Source organism: Crocodylus siamensis, chromosome 4 (genome assembly GCF_052110815.1).
Source record: "Crocodylus siamensis isolate JL-2025a chromosome 4, ASM5211081v1, whole genome shotgun sequence".
In the NCBI taxonomy this organism is placed as follows: Eukaryota; Metazoa; Chordata; order Crocodylia; family Crocodylidae; genus Crocodylus; species Crocodylus siamensis.
Window position 1 is genome coordinate 241412325 of NC_143398.1, and position 14687 is coordinate 241427011.

Below are 14687 nucleotides of genomic sequence, written 5' to 3' on the forward strand. Positions count from 1 at the left end.
GTTCCTCGATAGTAATGCCAATACGGTCTTAATAACCATTTCTCAAACTCACATTCTCTCTCCCATGCTAAGAATAGATGCCAGATTTCTTCTGGGACAAAGCCTTTTATTTTGGGATCCTACAGACCTACATGCCCATTGTTTCACTTTAAGTACCTGTGAAGTACTTGAGATAACACCTTTCTCTCTTCCCCTCCTCGCTTGTTTTGATGCAAATGAAAGCTCAGGACAAACAGACCCAGGATAAACCAGACATCTGTTTTTACCCCCAGAAAATAATTCTTGCTTACACACTCAGAGGACATTTATACATGTGTCTGGGAGGTGGGACAGAGGGGATGGGGGCAGCAGCTTTAATGAGAGCAGTTCCAAGAGCCGATCTAATTAAAGACCCCAGAGCATCAAGTGCATCAAGGTCCCTGTGCTGAAAAATAGTGGTGAGGGCGCTTTAACTAAAGCTTGGTGAACAAGCTTTAGTTAAAGTACCCCACTGCCATTTTTCAGTGTGGGGACACCGATACACGTTAACACTGGAATCTGCTGGAATGCAGTAATAATCGTGCTCCAGCAGACTTGATTAATCTGCTCTGACACACGATTAATCCGAGCCTGCTGTGACATACTGTAATTATAGCGCATTGGAGCAGCCTCGCTGCACGTCTACAGGCACCAAGAATGATAGTCACGTAACCCCCATCAGGCTCTTATTTTGGTAACATTTTTTTCCCCCCCCTCATGGTGTCTGTTTTGTAATGTCCTCTAAAATCTATTCCCTGCAGGTAATTTTTCTGGGTCTGGTTTTACCGATAAAAATTACAAAAAATTAGTATACTGTTCAAGGGAGAGACTACAAATATTGGAGCCCCTGGAAGTTACCGAACTATAACGATCAGTCAAACTTACGGCGATGACTCTAGGATGATGCTGTTAGCCTGAGTGGAAGATGGAGATCTGTGATTTGCAAAAACTTCACTTGGTGAGGTGTGAACTACATGGTCCACTAAGTATCCAACTGAAGATGGTCGTAAACGGGTTCCCTCTTGAGTGAAAGCAGAGTTGCGACTAAATGGAGGAAAAATAGTCAAGTAGTTGGAAAAAATCTCAAAATGCAAAAACATTTAATTTCCCCTTTTTAAAAAAAAATAAAAGAGTTGCCTTCTAAATGTAAGCATATGATCCTATAAATAATTTTAACAAACTCAATAGTGAAGTCTCATTCTATTAAGAGAACCTCTTCTCAAACCTTTAAATTAAAAGTTTAAAAATGTATTAAAACAATAATAGAATCAGATAAATTAGCTATTATTCATAATTACTGCATACAATATTTCAAAAATCCTTTCGCCATAAATACTAAAGGTCATTCATATAATAGTTCTAGGAAAGAATAAATAAATTGCACTTTAAGTGCGACAGTCCAATGGATGGGTCACTGGGCAGCTGGAAAGACCGGGGGTAAAATTCTGCCCCTGCTGAAGTCAATACAACTGTCCACTGAGTTCAGAAGAGTTGGGATTTCAGGTCTAGAATTCTATTTCTAGCCAAGTTGTGAACCTTGTTGTGGGACACATTTCATTTCCATCTCAGTCTACTTCTGGATATATGGCAGTTACTTCCATTTTCATCCACAGAGTTCATAGCTTTTAAAAAGTGCTATTAAAGGTGTGAGGCATTATTATTTAACCCATAAAAATCTCAAATCTAGATTACGTCATATATTAACATAACATTCACTGGAATAACTGTTCTGAGGACAAAAGAATCAGAAATCATCACCCCTTATGCAATAATGAACTAGAAGGTTCTAACTCAGAATTTGTTTCAATACAACGAAAGAATCATTTTGTTATTTTATAGCAGAAAAGCAAGAACACTTTTCATTAATCGTAACTGTAACAAAAGTACTTTATGGTCCTTTAAGGAGTAAGGTTTGCAAAGAACAAGAGGACTAAGCCAAAGAACCCCCACAAACATTTTCTGATGTCCATCACCTTGTCATTTTCCTGGAAGAGCTTTTAACAGAAGTGGTACATTATGTAGTCAAAATGTTAAAAAAAGCTACTGCAATTTAAGCACCTAATATTACACTTCCTGTAATGGTGCATCTCTCTGAGATGTACTTGGAGTGATTATCAGTAAAATTAAGTTTACAGTTCTAAATAAAGGAAGATAAAAAAACCTGTTTGCTGAAATTACTGTGAAACTGAAATAGATTTATTTTGGTAAAGAATTAATTGAACAAGTGAGTTTATTTATAGATAAGGATGGACAGACATGCTTGTGAGAGCACATCATTCTACTTACTGATTTGGGGTTCCAGGTGGAGATCGTGATGGTAGGCTCTGAGTTTCTAACCTGTCATCTGACAGTGAATTTCTACTTACTACCTCCCAGTCCATTCCACTCATCAATTTCCGTGCCAACGGTTTACTTGGGGACCTAAAAGAATATATGAAAATAATTTACCCTAAAATACTATCATTTAGATAAAGCCATTAGACTAAATTAGGAGCCCTGCTCCACAAAAGAGGAAAGACAACTGAGGAAGACCACTAGTGACTATCTATCATAATGAAGAAAGCCAAGTTAAGAAAATAAAATCTGCTGTGTAAAAACCTAGATAGGAATATCAGTACTAAAAATCTCCTATAAGAACAGTTATAGCCTTTAATATAGAGAGATGGATTTGGAAATTGGTATACGAGTCTGGATTCTTCTAGGGTCACCTCTTAAAGAAAGATGTGATGCATTTCTGCTCCTGACATTGTAACTGTCTTATAGTTTTTAGCAAAGACTTTATATTATTTTCTCTTTTTTGTGTAACTGCCGCGTGGCACTCTCACATTTATGTAACCTTGAAGTAGACTGTTAATCAAAATGAACGCTTTGTACTTCTCTCCACTGGCATTAAGCTACACATGCGCATTCTGTAAATTTCATTTCTTATCTAAAAGTGTCATTTTTGCAGAAATGAAACTTATGTAGAAAATCTGCCTAGCAATAATTATGTAAAAGAAAATTATCCTATCTGTATACTATAGTTAGTGTCATAGAGGCAGTCCAACAAACATTTATAAAAGAGGCAAAAAGCAGGAAGCAGCAGAGACGACAACTGGAAAACTCTGTGGGCCTGATCACCCCGCAGACCGGTTCTCAGCCTCCCCGCCTGGGCGTATCCCAGCGAAGATAAAGGCCTCAGAAATCCGACAACTGACAACGATTCACTGTGTTACAGTATTGCTTTGTGTTTCCCAATTATGAGCCGTTGACCAGTTCTGGGACTTAAGGAGCCGGCAGCCGCACCTAGCTTTGGACTTGTTCCACTGTTGGAACGCAAGGGCTGGCTCTGGAACCTCGTGAACCAACGGACACCCTATAGATTAAGAGACACTAACTACTTACTCTAAGTCGTCTACTTGTGCCAACTCGGCGAACCTCGAGGGCGGCTAAGAGCTACCTCAATCCCGCCCCACAAGCCGCGCGCTCGCACAACTCCGCAAAGCCCGCGGCTCCCCTAAGCGGTGCCGGAGCCGCTAGCCCGGCATTTCGCCACAGACATAAGCCAACACAAAAAGGCAGGTATAGAGCCATTAGAAGCAAAAAGCTGATGAGCTAAAAGTGCACGGACTCCCTCCCTTCACTTTCTTGCTTTCCAGTAAGGGTAAAAGATTAGATTCCAATATGAAATTGAATAAATACTCTAATTTATCCTGCCTGTTTTCTTTTCTACCTTACTGACTGTCTTAAGACTTCTTATAAACTTCTCAAAACTTATCAAGTACCAACCTAAAACAGATTATTAGCTCTTTGCCTTACTGCTCCTGTTGGAAGGCCGAGTCGGAACATCCCTCTCCTGTATGTAGTTAGAAACCTGATTTCCAGTCTAAATTTATTCAGAGCTGATTTATACTTTTTTGTTCCTGTGCCAACACGGTCCTTTAGCTTAAGTTGTTCTCCTCCCTCCTGGATGTATTTATATAAAAATCATCATATTTTATCCATCTTCATTTAGCCAGGTTAAACCAGCCAACTTCTTTTAGTAAAATGGATTCGCCATTTTCCTGACCATCCTAATTACTCTACTTGGCATCTGTTCCAGTTCAAATTCATCTTTCTTGAACAGGGGTGACCAGAATGGTATGCAGTATTCCCTCTGTGTACTGGAAATATCCTGTCTAATGCATTTATGATTGTTTTTGCTCTTTTTGTGACCATAACATATATGTAGCTTGTAGTCACTCTCATACCCAGATCTTTTTTCATCTGTCTTTTCCAACTGATGAACCTTGACTGGATAGTAGGAATTCTTATGAGTAGTCCCTAAGCACACGATCTGGCACTTGTGACAGAACATATCATCTCTTTTTCCCTCTTACACCACTCCTCCCAAAGGTCATTCAGTTCCTCCTGTACCTTATTCTGATTCTCCCTTGTTTTGCTGATGCCTCACAATTTTGTCATCACCTGGTTTCATTTTATGCCATGGTTATTTCATATCTCTTCCCCATTATCTCCCTGCATTTAAGTATTCTTTGCTCCAAATTTGTTTTACAGCCTTGAAAACTACTGAGATAAAACTTAACAGGCTTTCAGTTGCCCAGATCACACTTCCCCCTTTTTAAAAATAGAGACATGTCTTCTTCTGCAGTAGAAGTGTTACTCCCGCTGGATAGATTTATTAAAATTTCTTGTCATCAGACTCGCAATCGTGTGCGCCAATTTTTTCAGCATTTTAGAACCGAGATTATTTTGCCCCTCGGTTTGTGCCTAGCGGCTCCTCTGAAGTTTGCCCCAGTCTCAAATGTGGCAATTGCCAATGCTACATTCTCAATCCCAGTGGCCACCATGCCATTGCCCTATAATTCTAATATAATATAGGCTGTAGTGCATCCATCTGTGTGTCTGTCAACTGCACATGTGCCACCCAGAGCCTTACGGACAGACTGACACACAGGTGGAGGCCGCTGGGTCCAGGGTGTGCTCCCCGCTGCGGAGGACCGGCCCCAGGGTGTGGTGCGAGGTGTGTGGCCATGTGTGGGGGCATGGCACGCAGCATGCTGGGGGCACGGCACGCGGCTGCAGGATGCTGCGTAGGGAGTGGGCAGTGCGTGCCGGCTGCAGCACGCTGCCACGGGGCAGAGCATGCACCCCACACCTACTCCCTGCAGCCATGCGCTATGCCCCCTCCCCTGGGCAGGGAGCATGCGCTGGCTGCAGCTGCGGGGACACAGGGTGGGGACATGGTGTGCAGCCACACCATGCCGTGAGGGAAGTGGGCACGCAGGGGTGGGCAGCACCTGCCAGTTGTAGCATGCAGCTGTGGAGTGGGGTGTGTCCCGCACAGCCATGCACCATGCCCCTTCACGCACAGTGGTGGTGGGCAAGATGGGGCAGAGTGGGGCTGGACACAGAGTGGAGTGGCAGCAGGGGCAAGGGGAAGCAGGGCCGGAACCGAAGCAGCATGGGGAGGGCACTGGGTCAGAGGCTCGTCTCCCTCCCTGCCCCCCCCCCCCGGTCTTTCATGACAGGCTAATCACTTTGCTACTATACCAGAATCCTTATAAACACCAAGGCAAAATATTTACAGTGGTTATCTTTAACATGGACTCCGCCCTCTCCAGAGCAGCCCCACTTCCTACTTCCTTGTTCTCTTTATGTATGTGGTTAAATAACATTTTGCTATTTTAGTTTCCTTTGCAAAGTCTAGCTTGCCCTGTCTTGGGCCAGTTCTTACTTCATCCCTGCACTTCATGTCCCAACCATACCTAGCTTTGCTGTTCAATCTTTTCCTTATTCCTTGTAGGTTTTCTGTCTAAGCTTTTTAAGGTGTCTCCATAAGGTCTGGAGTCCCTCTCCGCACATTTTTCCCTTTTACTTGGGATGAAAACTAGTTTTCACACCTTCCGCTTAAAGAAATTCTAACCCCCCCCCGCCACACGCATTCAAATCCTTGAGCTTTTATCCAGGTGATTTCACTAACTAAACCCTTTAATATTCAAAAGTTACAGACCTGTTTATTTTACTTCTTCATTTAAGTTCACTTTGTACAATCACTTGTCTTTAACTTCCTCAACAACAACCAAAACAAAGGTGAACACTGCTGTTCCCATTGGTTACTTGTTTAATGAAGAAATAACATTTGCTCACCAATATATCTAGGTAAAGCTCCCATATTGACAACTCTCCAAAATATTTCTCTAACCACCTGAAACAGATCTCTGCCCACATCCAAATCCAGTGCTGCAAGCTGGTATAACACCATAAGAGTTACCAGGAAACCTACTATTTAGGGATTTCATTAGTAGATGGTTAGGATTGTGAATCCAAAAAGATGACAAAGCCAGTAGGGAAACACAGATCGCCTGAATGAGGGACTAACATAAGAGGGATGGGGGTGAGGTGGGAAACGCAACTAGGTTACAGAAAATACAATGTTAGCCAGAATAATATCATAATTAGCCAAATTCAAGAATGGGATATTTTATATGCTTTTTTATTTACTCCTACAATTTATTTCAGTTTTGTGCCTTGTCAAGCCATGCAGGAGAAACTTGAAAAAAACCATCCTCTAAAATGTACAAAATGTAATCCACCAACAGTTTATTCCCTGTATGGTGATATACATTGACCCTACATTTTGGCTGTCGCTTATTATTTTCTTCTGCCAAAGTTATTAATTAGTTTTGTTTTTTTTACAGCACATGGATTAAAACAACTTTTTTGATGAGTTACAGAATTTTACAGATATGCATAGTAGCTAAATTGTGAATTATCCAATTCAAGCTGGACAACTTTTTTCTCAGTGATAACCCAGTCTGAACATACTGCTGCATTAACTATTAAAGAGAGAGGCAGAGAGAGAGTGTGAGTGAGCAGAAGGAAAGGAAACATCTCACATCTACACTGATGTGTAAGCACATTATTCCTTTTCTCTAGCAATGGTTATCATTAGCCAGATCCTGCCGACATTAAGCTTACAGTTGCATCAAACTATGGCCTTTGCCTGCAGAACGGCACTAAAAGGCAGATGTGCAAAGAGGTAAACTGTGGTTGTTTAATTTGGGATAGAAAAGTATCAATTCCGTTAGTGACATGCAAAAATAATTTTAAGGAACAGAACGAGTAGAAGCTACAGGAATCATGAGTCAATGAGTTAATTTCCAAAAGCAGCTTTCAGTATATTTAAGCCAAGCAACGACTATCAAATACATGAAGTAAATACCAAGTCATCCTGATCTCAAAAGTACTGTAAAAATTAACAAAACAAAAAGACAACATTTTTGCCCCCCCAACACAAATGCAACTAAATCATGATACAATACAAAATAAATAGATGGAAATCAGCAAAAATAAAGACCTTACAGTTTTTATTATAAATTCAGGTTATTTATTCACAGTTTTGCATTAGAGGAATGTAATGCTTCATATTAGTATACAATTTGTTAAACACCTTCAACTCCGGATTTGGAGGCAGTCTCATGTTAGTGTGCTCAAATAATTAATACTGAAAGGGGGAGAAGGTACAATTTATTGCTCTATGCTACAATTTGTAGCTACTACATTTTAAAACCCTCAACCTACCCTAGGCCACAACACATGAATACAACGTCCTATAAAATGAAGAAAGCTGGTGTTTTTAATTCTAGTTGCAATCTCTTTCAAGAAAACCTACCTTATTTACTGTGCACAAGTTCTGATCTCTTGGACCTACACTTGATCTGAGCCGAAAGGCCAAAAAGTACTACACGCTTCTACCATCATAAACTGCAATGTTTGCGAGTAAACTTTTGGTTCAGCTACTTTATTAGCAGGTCTGTGTCCCACCCACATGGTTGGGCTTGCTGCCTCTATTTCCTGTTCTTTGTGGAAATTTCGAAGAAAAGTTACCACAGTACACAGCAACAGAGCTTTTCAATGCTGTGGTTTTTTCTATTTTTGACCTTGGCACTAATTTTCAATACCTCTCTATCTGACTAAACATTATCTATCTCTCTGGTTACACTTATAGCATGAAATACTTCAGCTAAGTCTTCTTCTGTATCACATTAATTCTAGACATCACCTCAAAATAATTTTCTGACATGGGTGGTGGAGGCTGAAGCGCCAAATCATTATAAATGCTTGTTGGACTTGGAGAATTAAGTATAACCCTCAAATAGGATACCTCATTGGAAAAGTTTATATCAGAGGTATCAAAAATATGGGCCACAAGCCAGATCTGGCCTGTGGAGCCCTGCCATCCATTCCCCCATGCTGCCCTAAATCTTACCAGACCTGTGGCACAAAATCAGTCCACAGGCCGATCTGGCCCCGTCCCCAGTGTACTTGATGCAATGATGCTCAAGGCAATCTGGGACCCACTCTGTGTGCAGCACAGATCCCAGGGTGGGCGGAACAGTTTTGTTGCTGGGTGCGGTGCAGTTTGGCTGGAGCAGCAGCCAAGCTGCACGTGGTGGTCACTCAAGCTGTTCTGCATCACACACCGTCCCCACTCAAGCTAGTCTGGGACATATGTTGCACGTGGCACTTGCAGACACCATGTACAGTGCGGGTCCTGGACTGGCTGGAGCAGATAGTGTGTGCAGCACAGTTCTGGAAATACGGAGGGCGGGAGGAAGCAGGTGCTGTGTACTGTTCAATCTAGCCAGGGTGGCCACGGCATGCAGCTGCTGCTCTGGCTGGACTACACCATACACGGTGCCTGCTCAGGCCACTCCAGGTTCGGTCCCAGTCTGGCTGAAGCAGATCATGTATGCTGGAAGGAGGGTCCAAGGGTCAGATCCGCTCTGTACACCAGCCCAACGTCACTCTTGGACAACCAAGTTACATATTCCTAAAATTCTGAAACTATTTATCAGCTTACTTGCCAAAACAGATTAACCAAGAGCAAACCAGATGCATCAAAAGCCCACAGAGTGAATGGGGATCTTTGCACTGATAAACCTTGGATCAAGCCCCAGACGTGGCTTTAAATAGGTTCCCAAGGCACAGAAACTACCACCTTTGTAAACGTTCTTCATTGTACACAAAGGAGAGCATTATGAGCACTACATTCAATTTAGTGTACTTGACCAGTAACTATAAACTGTCAAGCCATCACTTTAAAGAGCTTATTCTAGAGCAATCCCATCCAGTGTTCTTGTTTTCAAAACAAAAAAGCTACAAAAATATCCACCAAGCAACAGTATCTAGAAATGGTTCCAACAGGAATTTTTTAAAGTGAGATCTACGCTAAGCAGAACTATAACTATATCTAGTATTGCAGGAATACACTTTTCCAGGGACATAAACAAGAAGCTGTGGCTGTGTGTGTGGGGGTGTATATGCAGCAGGGTTTCATAATTTCATAGTTTCTAGGGTCGGAAGGGACCTGAGCAGATCATCGAGTCCGACCCCCTGCCATGGCAGGAAAGAGTACTGGGGTCAAATGACCCCAGCAAGATGTTCATCTAACCTCCTCTTAAAGACCTCCAGGGTAGGGGCCAGCACCACTTCTCTTGGAAGCTGGTTCCAGACCCTAGCCGCCCTGACCGTGAAGTCGCGCCTCCTGATATCTAACCTAAATCTATCCTCTGCCAGCTTGTGACCGTTATTCCTGGTCACTCCTGGCAGTGCTCAGGGAAAACAGTGACTCCCCCAATGCCTGCTGATCCCCCCTGACTAGTCTGTAACAGGCCACAAGATCCCCCCTCAGCCTTCTCTTTTGGAGGCTGAACAGGTTCAGGTCCCGCAGCCTGTCCTCATAGAGCCTGCCCTGCTGTCCCCTGATCATACAAGTGGCCTCCTCTGGACCCTCTCCATGCTGTCCACATCCCTCCTGAAGTGCAGCGCCCAGAACTGGACGCAGTACTCCAGCTGCGGCCTGACCAGTGCCGCATAGAGGGGGAGGATCACCTCCCTGGACCTGCTTGAGGTGCATCTGTGGATGCAGGACAAGGTGCGGCTGGCCTTCCTGACCGCCTCCCCACACTGCCGGCCCATGTTCATCTTGGAGTCAATGATGATCCCCAGATCCCTTTCTGCCTCCGTGCTGACAAGAGGGGAGTTCCCCAACCTGTAGGTATGGTGCCAGTTATTCTTCCCGAGGAGCATCACCTTGCACTTGTCTGTGTTGAATCCCATCCTATTCTTGTCCGCCCACCCTTGTAACCTGCCTAGGTCTGATTGTAGTCTGTTGCATCCTTCCAATGTGCCCACGTCCCCCCACATCTTAGTGTCATCAGCAAATTTGAACAGGGTGCTTTTTACCCCCTCATCCAAATCGCTGAGGAAGATGTTGAACAGTGCGGGCCCGAGGACCGAGCCCTGCGGGACCCCACTGCCCACATCCTTCCAGGTTGAGAAGGACCCATCCACTACCACCCTCTGGGTGAGGCCCTCCAGCCAGTTGGCGACCCATTTGACTGTGTGGGTGTTGACACCACAGCCCCCCAGTTTCTTAATGAGAACAGGGTGAAAGACAGTGTCAAAAGCCTTCTGGAAGTCCAGGAAGATTATATCTACTTCTACCCCTGCGTCTAATGATCTGGTGATCTGATCGTAAAAGGCCACCAGGTTGGTCCGACAGGACCTGCCACTGATGAACCCATGTTGGTTGCCCCTAAGCATGCAGTCCCCCGCTGGCCCCTCCTGGATGTGTGCCAGCATAATTTTCTCGAACAGCTTGCCTAGAATCAAGGTGAGACTAACCAGCCTATAGTTTCCCGGGTCCTCCTTCCTGCCTTTTTTGAAGATAGGGACCACGCTGGCCCTCTTCCAGTCCTCCGGTACCTCACCAGAGCACCACGAGTGCTCATAAAGTTGTGCCAGGGGACTTGCAATGACCTCAGCCAGTTCCTTTAGAACTCTAGGGTGGAGATCATCCGGGCCGGCTGACTTGAATACGTCCAGCCCCTCCAGAAGCGCTTGTGGGGGTAGAGTGTGGAACTCCCCCCATGGTGCACAGACTCCGCCGCCAGCAGCAGGCAATAGGCCCAAGGGATGCAGTGCATGGCTTTAGCCAGAGCCAGGAGCGCAGCCAGGCCAGCCCACCTCTATCACACGGGGCTCCCTACAGCACATGCGCATCTCCTGGCACTCGCACACCACTGGGGGAAGCTCCACACAATGGAGCCAGCTGCCTTTCCTGCTGCCTGCCCGCCCACCCACCCCCCCTCGCACCCACACCCTGCCCACCTGAACTACACATTTCCTCTGCACCCCTGGGCACAGGCTCTCCACTTTTGCTAGCCTCAGCCCCATGCTTCCTGCTCCCAGCCAGCTGCAGCTCCCCTGCCATTCCCACCCGGTGCCCTGAGCAAGCACTGCAGCAGGGAGATGAGGAGCTGCTGGACACCGGGGAAGTGGAGCAGGTCCCCATGTGACTGCTGCAGTGGCAGTACAGTCCCACCCAGAAACTGTGCTGACTGGACCAGGTCCTTCTGCGCGTGAGGGTGGTAGCAAGGCTCAGGTAGGGCAGGTTACAATTAATTGGTGGATGCCCATGGGCTGGACGAAATTGCCTGGAGGCCTGGATCCAACCTGTGGGCCATATTTTCCCTGCCCCTGTCCTAAAGGCACTATATTTCAGGTCTTGAAGATATGAGGTGGTAAAAGCGCCATCCTTGGAGGTTTTAAAGACCCAGCTAGACAAAGCCATGGCAGGGATGATGTAGTTGGGGCTGGTTCTGCTATGAGCAGGGGTTTGGGCTAGATGTGACCTCCTGACATCCCTTCCAACCCTAACTTTCTATGATCCTCTATGTAGCATTTCATGAACATCTTGGGTTTCATACTGCTTTTAACCTTGAATCATCCCAATTCACTTTAGAAATCAGTATGCAAACTATAAATAGTAACTGTTTTATCCACCATTTATATTAAGTCAACTCTGGAATACCCTCAACAAATGTTTATCAGTTAAAAGCAACATTATAAAATAAATTAGATTATATGGAGAACAATACCGTATTGAACTACTTAAAAATTCCTCCTTAATGTCATACAGAATGTTATTATTAAAGATGGAATGCATCTAGGACAGAGCCAAATACCTCTCTCCTTATTCCACATGCTAGGGATACTTGAAAGGATCCCAGACTTGACAATCTTGGCTTTAAGCCTGTCCTAGAAGATGGATTCCCAAGCTATAGTGACCCCGGCAACACGAGATGTTAGCTCAGAACCGACTCAAAGGGAAGAGTGCCACCTACTGAGTAACAAACATCATTTCCTTAAACATCTGTGTGCTCCCTGGAGCCAAAATTAGCCTGCCAAAAATGCTAAGTTACAGAGATCTAGAAAATCCATAGTATAACAGGAGTGTATAGATTTCCACTGGTTCAGAACTTTCTGAAAATAACTAAAAAATAAATTAACACCCCAATGTTAAATACAAAATAAAAACTACAAACACAGATCAAATAGCTCCTACAAAATTACGTTGCTGAGTATCAAGCATTCAGATCACTCAAAAAATGCAGTTATGGAATTGTGGTTTTGTAGAGGTACCCAGCAGGAAGCACAAGCTGCAGACAAACACAATATTTCCACAAGGTAATTACTGTACACAGATGAACAAGTTAGTGATATACACATACTAAATCTGATACCCAAGGCAAAATATTCAAAAGAAAACCTGCACAATTTCATTATCATTAATAAAATCCTCATAAGCATTCAGGAGAAAGGCTGACGGAAGAAACTCTGTTTGTAGGAGAGAAAAGTATATCGAGTATTAATATATCACAGAGCTGGGCACTGTATAGATAGAAAGACAGCTCCTATCCTGAAGAAATTAGTCCAATTCTTCTTTACAATTACACAAAAAAGAAAAACTAAAGAGTTCTTTATCTTTCTGTTGTCAGGTTACCTTCAACTTCTGCATGTTTAAAAAGAAACATTTCAATAATTAATCTAGACACCCTGATACGGGTAAAAGCACTCCTAAAATAGTTTTTTTAAACCAAAAAAGAAGAAATCATTGCATCCAAATTGTCATCTAACACACACTCCTACAGAAAGGAGGCTTACCAAAATGCTCTTTCATGTGTCTGAAAACCATCAGAAGTATTTTAGCAATTACACAATTACCATGATTAAATTCTGTACAAACAAATGAAAATAGCTTACCTTGCAAATACCCTGTCTTTGTTTGCTTTTTCTTTACCATACTGTACAGACTGGACTTCTGTCCTCCCACTGAAAAAATAAAAGTGTACAAGGAACTGAAAAACATACCTCTACTCAAGAAATACAGACAAGTTATACTTCCTTAGACAAAAAGCTAAATTCCACTCTCAGTTATGCCCAAACAATTTCACTGACTCCAGTGGAATATACCTGATGAGAATTTCAATCTAAGTATTCAAAGCAAAAATCTCTTATTTTGCCTCAGAACATGATTTGTAACAGAGATTAAAATAATATTTCTTCCATCTATGGGATCAAATATTTCCTCCTTCTCTTCCTTTTTTTTTTTAATGCAACGAAAGTAGGGTTCCACGCCTCCATCTTAATACTGTATAAATCCTCCTGCCACAACCATTTCTAAAACTCAGAGCACAACTTCTGTATTGCTCCCAGAATTCTCTCGTTAATGCCCTGGTTTCCTGTTTGCCCCTGAACATCAGGTGTACAGAGAAACACAACAGACAATGTAATTTTACAATTAACAAAGCAGGTAATATGGTCCTGTTCACTACACTAGACTAATCAGTTCAGAAGGAAAAGTAAAACTGACTTTAAGTGAAGCAACACAGAGGGCTTTATGCCTTTTGTTTTAATGTCCTTCATCTTTTATTCCCTCCTACAGGCACATATGTCTGGCCTGGGTGGATGTTGCTATTTTAAATTCCATTTTATGCACACATATACCCATAATGGGATCTATATTGAGATATCCTCAAAGGCAAATTACCTTTCCCCTATAGTGTGGTAAAAACTACTAGGCATGATATGATTAGAAAACTAAAAAGCAAACATAGCCAGACTGCATCTATGTTCTATAAAACATACAGTACATTTTTTGGAACTGTATAATAAGTTATTACAGCTCCCATTTGAAAAGGGAAGAATGGAGTCAAAGGAAATAAAAGAGACATCAAAATCACATCAGATCTGGGTTCAGTACTCAGGATTCATTGGCTTCTGGTACAATATACAACCGTCAGACCACGTTACAAAGTCGATCTGTTTCTAATTATTATGCTGATATAAAACAGTTATCAATTTTTACATAATTCACCTTATTCTGTGCATCAATTCAGTGGCAGAAAGGGGAATGGAATATTAAGGCCTACAACCCTTAATTCCCCAAGTCTATTCAACAGTGCCTACCTGCCTCTCTTTCAACATGCTCAATTAAAGGAAACTGTGGGAAACAGTTAAGTGAATCTCAGCCATAATAGCTTTTCCCGCCCCCAAGTAGGAGCTCTATATATTCTTGTAAAGAAATCTTAACATTAGCTTACTTATTACCAATTTGTTTCTAAAATGGCACAAATAAAGAATCAGCAATATATATGTCTGTTTGAGTAACACCCTATAATAGTATTATAATAGCATTATAATAGTAATATCATCACTTTCCCTTCCAAAGATGAAATCTTACATACATCAGGACTTAGGTACTCAACTAAATGGAACCATCTGTCTTGCATACAATGGCTTTCATTTTAACTGCTGTAATGCCATTCATCTCTCTCAAA

General features: G+C 42.8%; 1 protein-coding gene across 2 annotated transcripts in view; it reads right to left on the reverse strand.

Annotated features, from left to right (window-relative positions):
* PTPN4 (protein tyrosine phosphatase non-receptor type 4) overlaps nt 1–14687 on the reverse strand; it is a 213236-nt gene that overhangs the window by 49923 nt on the left and 148626 nt on the right. For both annotated transcript variants that reach the window (XR_016442124.1, XM_090046053.1), the window contains exons 13-15: nt 13111–13179; nt 2305–2439; nt 904–1062 (exon numbers count right to left, since the gene is read on the reverse strand). Coding sequence is in view for 1 of the 2 variants with exons in the window: in XM_090046053.1 (XP_089902179.1) it covers nt 904–1062; nt 2305–2439; nt 13111–13179 (363 nt within the window). In the remaining variant the exon portion in view is untranslated. The remainder of the gene's footprint in view (nt 1–903; nt 1063–2304; nt 2440–13110; nt 13180–14687) is intronic.